The 12,011-nt window shown below is 27.1% G+C and overlaps 3 protein-coding genes across 6 annotated transcripts; 1 reads left to right on the top strand and 2 right to left on the bottom strand.

Annotated features, from left to right (window-relative positions):
* Nucleotides 1–385: 385 nt before the first annotated feature.
* On the bottom strand, nt 386–4,097 carry LOC118072838 (uncharacterized). Of its 2 annotated transcripts, none has more exons than XM_035092973.1 (5): nt 3,967–4,097; nt 3,542–3,688; nt 1,490–3,468; nt 1,353–1,417; nt 386–1,261 (listed from the first exon to the last, which is right to left on the bottom strand). In XM_035092973.1, the coding sequence occupies exons 2-5, from the start codon at nt 3,646–3,648 to the stop codon at nt 1,124–1,126; spliced, it is 2,289 nt and encodes a 762-aa protein (XP_034948864.1). In that variant the 5' UTR covers nt 3,649–3,688; nt 3,967–4,097; the 3' UTR covers nt 386–1,123. The 2 variants fall into 2 exon arrangements, with proteins under 2 accessions (XP_034948864.1, XP_034948865.1); XM_035092974.1 differs by having other exon boundaries at nt 3,963–4,097.
* Nucleotides 4,098–4,589: 492 nt separating this feature from the next.
* LOC118072590 (Kv channel-interacting protein 2-like) lies at nt 4,590–11,282 on the bottom strand. Of its 2 annotated transcripts, none has more exons than XM_035092581.1 (5): nt 10,944–11,282; nt 5,820–6,047; nt 5,484–5,554; nt 5,193–5,411; nt 4,590–5,113 (listed from the first exon to the last, which is right to left on the bottom strand). In XM_035092581.1, the coding sequence occupies exons 1-5, from the start codon at nt 11,116–11,118 to the stop codon at nt 5,003–5,005; spliced, it is 804 nt and encodes a 267-aa protein (XP_034948472.1). In that variant the 5' UTR covers nt 11,119–11,282; the 3' UTR covers nt 4,590–5,002. The 2 variants fall into 2 exon arrangements, with proteins under 2 accessions (XP_034948472.1, XP_034948473.1); XM_035092582.1 differs by lacking the exon at nt 10,944–11,282 and adding an exon at nt 7,270–7,538.
* Nucleotides 8,242–10,702, top strand: LOC118072587 (GATA zinc finger domain-containing protein 14-like). Of its 2 annotated transcripts, none has more exons than XM_035092576.1 (4): nt 8,242–8,510; nt 8,600–8,806; nt 8,908–10,066; nt 10,147–10,702. In XM_035092576.1, exons 1-4 carry the CDS (start codon nt 8,412–8,414, stop codon nt 10,557–10,559), a joined length of 1,878 nt encoding a protein of 625 aa, XP_034948467.1. In that variant the 5' UTR covers nt 8,242–8,411; the 3' UTR covers nt 10,560–10,702. The 2 variants fall into 2 exon arrangements, with proteins under 2 accessions (XP_034948467.1, XP_034948468.1); XM_035092577.1 differs by having other exon boundaries at nt 8,600–8,791.
* Nucleotides 11,283–12,011: the final 729 nt, after the last annotated feature.

Below are 12,011 nucleotides of genomic sequence, written 5' to 3' on the forward strand. Positions count from 1 at the left end.
TATTGATTAATAAGAAGAAAATAGGAATAATAAACATAAATAATGTGTTCAAAGTACACACGTACAGTATTACATTAAACTTTGACATAAAAAATAAGAATAATTCCATTAACCGAATTCATAAGTAACAAACAAAAAGTAGAAATTCATATTTGTAAATGTACTGTAGGTATATAAAATATGTTAAAAAATCTATCCATATTATGTTATTATTGATAATATTGTTGTTGAACAACATTTTATATAAAATAAAGAATATATGCACTCTGATCTATTGTTGCTTTTTTTTTTAATTTTAAATTTATATTTGACCTTTTTTAGTCTTGTTTAAAAATATATTATAATCAAATACATTAATAAATAAAAAATAACAATAGACAATACATCAATTCAAAATAATAATTTATTATAAATTTAATATAAAAAACCACTGAATATTAGAACTATTTTATTGTTACAAACATTCTGCAAATATAAAAAAGACTTTCTCTCTCAATTCAATTAGTTTCTTACTATATTTTTTTGTGTTTATCCAATTGCTTATAAAATTTGATTGTTCATATGTTTTTAGAGCATTAGAAAGGCACTTAAGTTATGTAAGCTTCCACAACCTTTTATATCAGATTATAACAATTGTTGAATTATTTTTTAAGTATTTCCTATTATATTTACATTAATTTTCAATTCTCATTAATTTATTACTGCAGGGAATTTCAAACTATAATCATATTTAATAATTATATCTACACTTAATGTTATTTTGTATTAACCATTGTATACTTTTTTTTAATAATTATAACTGTTTTATTTCAATAAGATATGCCGATAGGAAATCACTGTTTTTGAATTATCAATTATACAAATGATTAAAAAATAATTGCTCACGAAGCAATGGTTATAATAAAATATATATTCATTTTTATAACATTTGTGTTCTTTTTTTAAATTAACAAATTATCTTTGAATCCTCCCGTGGCAGTGATATTTTGGCGTTAATTATTCTTTTTTTAGTACCTTAATTGATGTCTTTTCGACAGTATTATATTAATTTATAAAATTTTTAATTTTTTTTAAATCACTTATGATAAATTATAATTGTTATTACTATCAACTTGTATAAAATTCAAATTTTATTCGAACTTGGTCTCGAAAATCTAGGTGCTGGGATCCTCGATGCTGGTCGTGGGATTCCACTAAGGCCTCTCGCACTCGGTGGTCGAATTCCTGATTTTATTTCTCTGTTTTTCAGTTTTTCTGCAATCTTAATGACAAACAATAGTAATAAATAAATAAATCATTAATTAATTAAATTCATTCGTCGTAAGAGAAAAGTTTTAATTTATTATACTAACTATATTTTTATCTGGAAGACTTTCTGGCTGACTTTTAACCGTCTTTATTTCAGGATTAATAGCTACTAATAAAAGAATAGATATTTAATATTTGCAAATATTCATTGATTTAAATTAATATTGATGAATAAATTTACCTGTAGTATTTATTGATTGTAAAGATTCAGCAGGACTAAGAATGGGTGAACTAGTTTTAACAGTTGAATCAGCACTTCTTGGAGAACTACCTCGACTTCCGTAATACTCTCCATCCTTAAGAATTGGTGATGGAAGATCATTTTCATTAGAATACCAACTTTTATCAGACGATTTTCTTATTTCAGTTCTATTTTTTAAATTTCCTGAGTCCATTTGAATAGAGTTATGAACTCTTTCTACATTTAATCCTGATTTACAGGAATTACTTCCATCTGAACAAACGGATAATCTATCGTCTAAATCAGGAGCACTGGCTGCAGATTGAGTGCTTTCAATACTTTCAGTTGATCCACCAGATTTTGAAAAAGCCAACTCGACTTTTGGAGCTGTTAATCGTTGATCTGATCCATTTTTTAACTTAGCTAATGAATATACTTTTCTTGTGAGTGATGGCTCATTATTTTTAACTTGTTTTGGCCTAACGAAGCCAAAATGTGACATTCTATTTGAATTAACAGTTTTCAAAGAGTTTGAAATGAGATTTGGATTAGACTTTTGTAAATGCTGTGGTAATCGAGATAAATTTCTGTTCGATTCTAACGTTTTAGAAATTTGTGATGTTTTCCTTATGTCTAAAAGATTTTCACATGATTTCACTTGTTTTTCTGCATTAGAATTATCTTCAAAATCTTTGGAGATTGTTGTAAAACGAGTAGGATTTTTCACTTGATTAGTAGCATTACTTTTACGATATGTTTGAAAACGGTTTGCCATTGATATAACAGGTTCACTCTTCTTTTCGAGATCTTGCGGCTCAATTTTAAACGTTTTTCGGCGATTAATTTGAACATCCGAAGTAAATGTTGAATTTAAACATTTATTTTCTATGTCATCAATATCATGAGTAATTTCAAGATTAGATTTTGTATTATCTTTAAGATATTTTGAATCATTCTTAGATATATTTATAGTAGAATTGAGACTATTTGCTGAATTTTCATCTTTATTTGAAATATAAGTAGTATCCAATTTCATTTCCTCACATTTATCACTGAAAAATTGCTCCGAATTGAAAGTAGAATTTAAATTCTCTTTTTTATTCTCTTTAATTTGTGTTATATTTTGATCATTTTTACCATCGATATCACTCGTAATAATATAACTTAAATGATTAATTTCAGCTGAATTAGTATCAAAAGTATCATTATTAATGACAAATGAATGTGAATCCAGAGCTTGGTTAAGTTCTTCAGTAGTAAATGTCGCATCAATGAATTTTAGCGGTGAATTACTTTGTGATCTGCTTTTAATAACAGTATCGTTTAAAGGTTTAGCATAATTCGGATTTTCTATAATAGAAGAGTTAGAAAGATCTCGAGCAAAAGCATCATTGATATTCATATCTGATACATCACTAAACATACTAGTCTGCATCATTGACTCAGTCAAAATTTGTGAATCAGCCATTCCAACACTTTGATTCATTATTTGAGAATCTTCATTAATTGAAAAATTATTACTACAGAAAGATTTAGAATTACCAACTAGAGTTTCATTGAACTCTGGAGCTTCCATATTAATGAATGAATCAATTCCTTTAGTTTGTGACATATTTAAAAAAGCTTCTAAACTTTCTTGACCACTTGTTAAAGTGGATGAACAAGGACCTAATGTAGCAGGCCTCAAAATTGGTGGTATAGATGATGTTTTTTCATTTAAATTAATTTCTATACGTGACGTTTCGTTATTAAAATATGGAATTTCACTATTTATTGAAGAATTTGATGAATTACCTTCAATTATCGATTCAAAACTTAATCTACTGAATTTTTTCTTTGGTCTTGTCCAAGTTCGTGTATCAATATATTTTTTACTATCATGTATCGAGTCATGATACATTTTCTCTGTATCCAAAGATGTTGTTAACCATATATGGAGGTTATCCATACCTTTCAATTCTGAGTCAACATCTAATAACCTAAAAAAGTTGGAAAGTTTTTTTATTGAAGTACTTTCAACTATATTAATAAATAATTTTTACTGAATTATACCATGTTTCCTGATTATCAAAATCCATGTGAGAAACATCAATAAAATCATCCAAAATTTCTTTAAACGATGAAATGGATGCTCCATCTTCTTCGTGTTCATTTGACATGTTTTCGTTGTTTTAGTACTAAGGTTATGAATTAAAAAATCTGGAAGCAAAAGGTACTGTAAATACTAAAAAATTTATGACTACTTCGTTCAATCGAATGTTGTAAAAGTAAAATAAAATATTCTTTGATGTATATATAAGAACACTTAAACTTGTCTTATTTTACGATGATCACAAACAAAAATAACAATGAAACATATTAAATTATTACAGTAGAAATATCATTTTCGATGCATTTTAACAATGTTAATGATCACCATAAAAACTGAACATAAACTTTACAACAATTGCTCATTGTGGAGAATAATACACACATACACAAGTTGCAGCCGTTAGTAGTGTAAACCGTTGGAATCGTTCAGCAACAGATGTATTTTTAGATGCGTTTAGATGTACTGTATAGTTCTTTAATTATGATCTTGCCAGCTGGAAGGACTACAAAAAAGTTCAAAGAAAAATACAGTACTTGAATGACTAAATGACAATCTAACTTATCAATAATCAAATCAATTGTAATTAAATTTATCATTAATCGGTAGGTAAGCTTTTATCTTTACCGATCTTTATTAACTTAGTTTTTTTCATAATCAATACATCCATTGATCTCAAATATCAAGTGGTCTAATTGAAAAAATTAATATTTAAACCATTATTAAGCAATTAAAAATCAATTTTTGTATTGTATTAAAATAAAAATAAATATTAAAGACAAGAAATTCATCATTTCACCTCTGACAACCAGAGGACACACAACTAATTTATTTAATTAAGCAAAGAGCAAGATACAAATGATAATTTTTAAATTTGACAATTTTTTTATTTATTTTATAATTTTATATTTTCTCTGTATTAATATATTTATTATTAGTAAATATATAATAATATGAATAATAGTATTTATATATTTTAAAACATTTTAAGAGAAATAGAATTGTTTTCATAATAGAATTGCGATATTTTTTAAACAACAATACAATAATTTAATTATATTTAAACATTAAGTTTTTGTTAATTTCAATAGATATGCCAAAAAATTTGACATCTCCGAAAGACACTGGGAACTTTTCCATAGTAATAATAAGTATACATATTTACAATTAATTTATCGATTACGTTTTTATAATACGTGCTCGATAATCGAGTGGCACTTTTTCTTTAAGATTGAATAAGAAGAAAAGAATAATAGAAGAACTCTAGAGGAAACTGATAAATTTGAGTTTATCGTCTTTCTTAAAGAGACTTTTGTTATGCACATTCATGCGATTATTTATAAAATCATTAATTGTTTTTTAAATTTCCAAGAATCTTGTGAGCTTTTTAAAAAAACTAAAGTGTTATTATGAAATTGACGATCTCATAATACAGTATCTAAAGTATCAAGACTCTTTAATAACTGCTCATCTTTTGAACACCATTGAACCAGTTCTTCTATTGTTACCACACCATCCTTGTTAGCATCCATCAACTGAAAACAAACAATTAATATAGATTTTTATTATCATTCTATTGAAATTGATTCCAATGTTCAATTATTTAATACAGACATGAAAAATACGTTCAACATGTTCTTTTGCTGCTGTTTGTGGTTCCAGTATTTGTGGTTGAGTGTAACGTCCTAGCATTTCGTAAATTGACTCAACCACATCCAGCATTTCTTCTTTACTTATCAATCCATCACCATCTAAATCGTACAAACCAAATACCCATTGTAATTTCTCCTCAACAGACCCTCGAGAAACTTTAGAAAGAATTGTCAGAAATTCCTAAAAAAAAAGAGTTTATTTCAATTTCCTGATCGATTTTATGTTTGTTTTAAAGAGATTAAATCTTCTTGCCTCAAAACTGATTTTTCCAGACGGTTTTCTCTTCATCGTATTAAAAACATAATGTGCATACTGACTAGCATCTAGAATCAATAGTAAGTTTAGAAAATATGTTTCAACAATTGAAGGAAAAAAAGATATTTAAAGTCTATTATTAAAAAACGGCATTGACAAAAATTTGAAGCAGAAAAAAAATGAAATGTTCCATATGTTCAGTCAGTAGCAGTTGAAAATATTCCACCCAAAATAATTTAGTTTCAAAATGCTTCATTGTAGCTTTGAAAATATTTTGTTTTTAGAATATTTTAAAGACTGTTTGGTCTATTTAAACAGAATAAATAAACTTACCTCCTTGTGGAAAAAATTGAGAAAAAATCTGCTTAAAACCTTCTTCATCAACCAAGCCAGTAGGACATTCTTGCTTAAATCCCCGGTAAATTAATTGAATCTCTTTCCTGGTAAATCTGGTAGTCGCAGCCAAGGTCGCCAATTCCTCAGGTCTGTGCCTTGAACCTAGAGCAATACTCGGAGCTGCAGAAGTTCCTAAAACGCTCCCGACTTCCTCAAGCTCGTCCTCTGCAAGAGTCGAACGAGAACCACAACTGCCAACACTGTATTATCTCGTCTCGAGACTACGATTCTATAATTCTTTTTTTTAAAACTTTTCTTATCATGAACATCTACTTACAAGAATCGTGCGAGAAGAATTTCTAATGTGCCACGTCGAAGTGAAATATTTTTTTTCTTCAAGTTTACTGGATTCACGTGCTGGAGAGTGCACAATTACCAGGCAAAGAGAAATAGTTGAGGAATAGAAAAAATTAATACAGAAAATGTTTAATAGTTTAGTTGAAAATGATGTTAAAAATACAGGTCGTATTTACTTTATGCAACTACCTTCTAATTTATTTCAACAATTTCATTTGACAAATCAACACTTTGAGGTCATTTTCTCATGTACCTTGCAATCTTGTAAGCTATCAGTTTGTCTAGTCATACCATGATAGAAATCACAGAAGTGAGATAAAGAATAATAAACATTCTTATTAAATTATTTACAGTATAACACATAGATAAATTAGATCATTTATTTAGAGTTCTTATATTAATTAATAGAAAATTATTTACAATAACAATGGTAGGAGCTTATTATGTCTTTCATGAAAATGATATTTAATCATGAAAAATGATCATTTCTCAAACTCAATTGATAGAAGCATTCCCAAGAATGTCAAGTTTGGAATATTGTCCAGGAAAATGTACTTAATCTCAGCTCACTTGAAATAATTGATGGTGAAAATTCAATTATCTAATAATCACGTTAAAGTGACGCATTAAAACGACATAATTAGGAAGCAAGAGCTCAAGTTCCCGGGCATCCGGGTCGTCATAGCGACCAGTGACAGTCGCTGGAGATTCACTAAAGTTTCTAGACGGTCACTTCATCATCCTGTTCTATCTCCATCAATATTTTCTACCCTTATGAATAATCCAACCTTTCTACTAAGTTAAAAAATGACGTTTCTCAACTGTTCAAGGTCTACATCTTTTCCAATAAATTTTTATATAATCACTTCATTAATCACTTATAAATAAATGCTTTGAGATAAATCGTTTTCTTATTTTCCCCCCTTAAAACTTTTATAATTAATATGAAAATTTACTTGACTGGCACACAGCAATTGATAGAATAAAATGGGAAAGAAATCTCGAGCGAGCACTACAGTTGTGTTGGTAGGTGGAAAAAGAATCTACTTCTATTTTTTGCAAAAGAAAAATATTTGTAAATAAAACTTACTTTTTTCTCGACCCCTTCTTACAGCTTTCATTTTTTTTTTTACTTTAAATAATCAAAAATAATAATAAACAATTAAATAATCGTACAATTTAATTTTAAGTTGATTATTTTTTCTCCTAAATCACGAAAATCAGTCGTGTTTTGTATTTGATTATAGCAACGATAATCCAAATGTGCGAATATAGAATGTAAATATTTAAGAAACAAAATATATTCAAACGTATCAAAGTAGACTGAAGCTGCGGGAAGCTGGAGAACACACTGATCAAGTGCTACGCAAAAGCTCTAAGGTTAAGACTCATGCGCATATGGACTTGAATATCTCTTTTTTTCATGTCGATTCTGATGATATAAGGGAGAAGGGATAACAATATTTTTATGTGATCAATAGAAGGGATAAATTTTTTATAAAAAAAAAAATAAAAGTGATGAAAATCAATATTTTTTTTTTATAAAAAATTTTTATCATTCATTAATTCGAGTTTATAAAATATCCAATCGAAGCCATTGAAGTATACTCTTCATCATACCAATACATGATAGCCTTAATTTTTTTCTTAAATCGAATCAAAATACTTATCTTAATTAAATTGAACCATTTTTAATTACATATTTGTGAGGTTATAAAAATACAAGTAGAATGCTAAACACTATTTGCATTCTGGTTCATTTAAATTCCAATGAAGATAATAAACTGAAATGAATATTCATGATGTTTAATTTAGCATTGTTTGATCAATTCATTTTATACACGAATTCAATCAATTTAATTAAAAATCATTATTAATAAATGTAACTATTATTATTATCGATAATTTGAATTATTGATTAGAATAAAATAAATTTAATTTTCTACGAAATTTCCCGGTTAATTATAAATTCATATCCCGGAAGGTGTCGCGGATCGATTATTCCACTTGACAGAACCGATCAGGATCCTGGGAATATTTTTTTCTTCTGCAAAATGTCGATTTTCAGTAACCGTCGCGTTTCCTTGTAAAGTCTGAATTTTTTGTTTCTTCATAAATCATTGTAGTAATTTTAATTTATAAGTAAAAATAATAAAACTATTAAGTTTACTTGAAAAACAAACAAAATATTTTGATACTTAATACATTATTAGTTTAAAAAAAATCGGCTCAATGAAACAATTAAAGATGAACAAGAGTGAATTTGCTGGGCTTTCATATAAAGAGCTACAGGCTATTGCTTCAGAATATCATGTTCCGGGAAATATTAAGGCAAAATTTTCGAAATTTTTATCAATATTCATTTATAATTATTTATTTGTATTTAATTATTTTAAAAAAATTAATTTTATTTATTACAGAAGAAAATATTAATCAAAGTTTTAGATGCTATTAAAGCTGGTAATGATTTAGAAGTAGCTAAGTTACTAAGTGATGTACAAAATACACGTAAAAAACGAACTAAAAAGTTAAAACCTAATAAAAGTATGGAAAAACCAATCGCTTCATCATCCCATTTTTCGAATTATCCAGCAGAAAATTATTTATTACAGGTGCCATGTCAATGGGTATTTTTTTTTTTTAATAATAAAGAACAAATATATTTTATCTTCATTTTTTCGTCACGATTATATAATTATATAATATTTTGGTTAATTTTCTATTATAGCCTCAAAACATTCCAACATCTTCAGAAGAACGCGTAACCAAAGATGACAAATTATTTGTACCTAATTATGCAGATTTTCGACAATTTTTTATGCGTTCAGGTTATCAGAATGATATTAAATTGAATGAACGATCATACATGAATCCATCAGTCGTAGATTTACGAGTTGCGGAAGCTTCATTAGTTCAAGCAATACCTCTTGATCTTCATCGTGGGAAGAATCTCTTTATGGCTCCTGAACAGGATATTTCCAATGTTAATTATCAAATAATTGATACAGACAATAATTTTCAAACTCCTCTTATACTGAAGAAAATGCTTCAAGCACCGATGGGTGTGAATTTAAAAGAAATTGCTAGTTCTGATGGAATGTGTAAAATCATTTCGAAAGAAGAAAATGTATCAAATAATTTTATGGATGATTCAGATACTTTAACCGCTGAATCAGAAACCAATGAAAATGATGACGTTGATAATAATGATAATTATTTTTGCATTATCAATAATGAAAAGAATTCATTTAATCTACATTCAAATGTAGGTCTACAAGATGGTATAAACGAGGTTAACAGTAATGGTAATTTTATGGGCGATAATGAAAATCAGTATCGAGTAATTTATCAATCAGAAAATCAGTATCAAAAGTGGCCAGATAGTAATTCCTTGCATCAACATCAACTATTTCCAAATACTGAAATGTATCAAAATTTCTATTTTGATAATCTTCAGGCTAATAAAAATAATACTCAAAATCCATATGATTTCATTAATAATCAAGTGCCTTATGATATCAACCAAATAGTCTCTAATCCATCTGATACTTATTACAATGAAAATTCTTTTCCTCAATTAAATAATCATATTTATCATAATAACTACAATCAAAAAGATAACGATATTGATCATGGTTATTATCCACAATGTCTTCAAGATAATAAAGATTTTCTACCTGGATTTAATTCAACACAATCGAATAGTTTCGGAAATCTTATGGAAAATGAAGGGAGTAATCGCTCTGGAGGATACTATTTAGGATATGAAAACGCTACAGAATTCGCAGGAAATAATCATCTTATTAATACGAATCTCGTAAACAATACTAATACCAATGGTAATCATTGCAACAATGTTGATAAGTTTATGTTAAATCAATCCAAAGGTAAAAATAACTATCTTCTTTTTAATTATTTATTTGAAATTTTATATTATTAATAAATAATTAATAATTTCATATTTTAGATTGTTTAGGTGAGTATTGGCCACATTGGACTCAATCAAATACTGAACTATCAGCATTTAGAGAAACTAATCAGCATTTAGAGAATGTATTGAATCTTCATGATCCTACAAAAGTCGATACAACGAAAATTCAACAAACATCGAGTGTTTACTGTTATGCGGCCCCAGTTGTTTCACCAAAACCATTAACTGATTTGGCTAAAGTTTGTTCACAACAGAAACGTTTTATCGCAGAAGCTCGTCGAAATTATTTTTCTAAGTATCAGATGTACAATGACAGTTCTACTGGACGTAATATGGCTAATTCTCATGCTTCAAATGATATAAATCAAAAACAGGATAATCATGACAATCAATCTGTTCAAGATGCCAATAAAAATATAATTAGTGCAGAAATTGATTTCGCTATTTAATTGCAATATAACATAATTGCAATAATTTCAATTATCTACATAATCACGCATATTATCATAATTGAAATCAAATAATATCTATGTTTTTTAGTACATAAAAAAAAAGTACAAAATATAATTACATACAAATATATTGTAAATACGTGATCAATACGTATTTAATTTTTGATAAGTTTTTTGTTGAATAAATAATTGAAACAATGTATAATTTATAATGATAGTAACTAAAAATTACCTTATTGCATTTAAAAGATTATGTCTTTGATTGAGATTTGATATAACGAGTTGAAACTTTTTTGTTAGCAAAAGTAAAATTTGAATAAAACATAGATAATAAAAGAACACGTATGAGTGCATAGATTTGTTTATTATTTATTTACGTACCAGATTCACTATGTTTATCTTCCAAGTGAAATTTAGCACGAAAATAATTTAGAAGTCTTAATGGAATAGATTCATTTCGACCAATATTAAAAAGAACTTCGCTATCTTGACAGTTGGAAGGTCTTCGAGCGGATGACTTTCTTCGAGTTGACGTGGTAACGTGAACAGTATACATTTTTATATCTCACACGTATTTTATTTTTTAAAAAATAATTATATGAAAAATGAATAAAATTATTCTGAAAGAAATTTGAAAGTCACCGTTTCGAATGCTGTCTGAATGCGAACTAAACGAAAATATCTCATTTTTTTCTTTTTTCCGCGCCTGAAAATGTAAAGTAAAAGTACAAAAAGTGAAAAAAAACGACGAAGGTAAAATAGTCAAGAAAAAAAAAAAAGATAGAGTACATGTGTTTGTACAGAAGTAGATGTAGGGATTTGAGAATTAAAGTATGATGGAGAGATGCCTACTTCACTTTAATGAGATCCTTCAAAAGCCGGTCTAATTATTCTAGTGGTTGACGCGAGTGTCGACACATCTACTTTCGTGGTTTTATTAATAAAAGGAAAAAATTTTTCTTTTCATATGATAAAAACTGTTTTTTTTTTTAGCTTCGAAATAATTAAGTAAATGATTATTTATAAATACATTAATTAAAATAAACGATCATTAATGTTTAACATATTAAAAATCTAATATCGCGGATTTTAATATTATTTGTACTTATTATCGCAATCAATAAATGTAATAGTTATATAACATTTCAATTAGATTGATAAATATCTTAGAAAAATTTATAAAAACTTTTATGTGATTAAATAACATAATATTTAACATTTTATTGTAAAAATAAGAAATACATTAATGTAAAATTTATCTCAGCAAAAAATTACATAAATAATTATTTTATAATAAAATAATTTACGCAAATATGGCGAGAAACAGATAAAAGGATTATTTAAAATATGGATATTGGTTAAAATCTATTGTGATCGGGTGATGATAAATTGTATTGTAAGCCTAAAAGCTCTTTGGTACTCGATGTTTATATAATTAAAAACTTATTG

Source organism: Chelonus insularis, unplaced genomic scaffold, assembly GCF_013357705.1.
Source record: "Chelonus insularis isolate UGA/USDA-ARS -01 unplaced genomic scaffold, ASM1335770v1 contig_94_pilon, whole genome shotgun sequence".
In the NCBI taxonomy this organism is placed as follows: domain Eukaryota; kingdom Metazoa; phylum Arthropoda; class Insecta; order Hymenoptera; family Braconidae; genus Chelonus; species Chelonus insularis.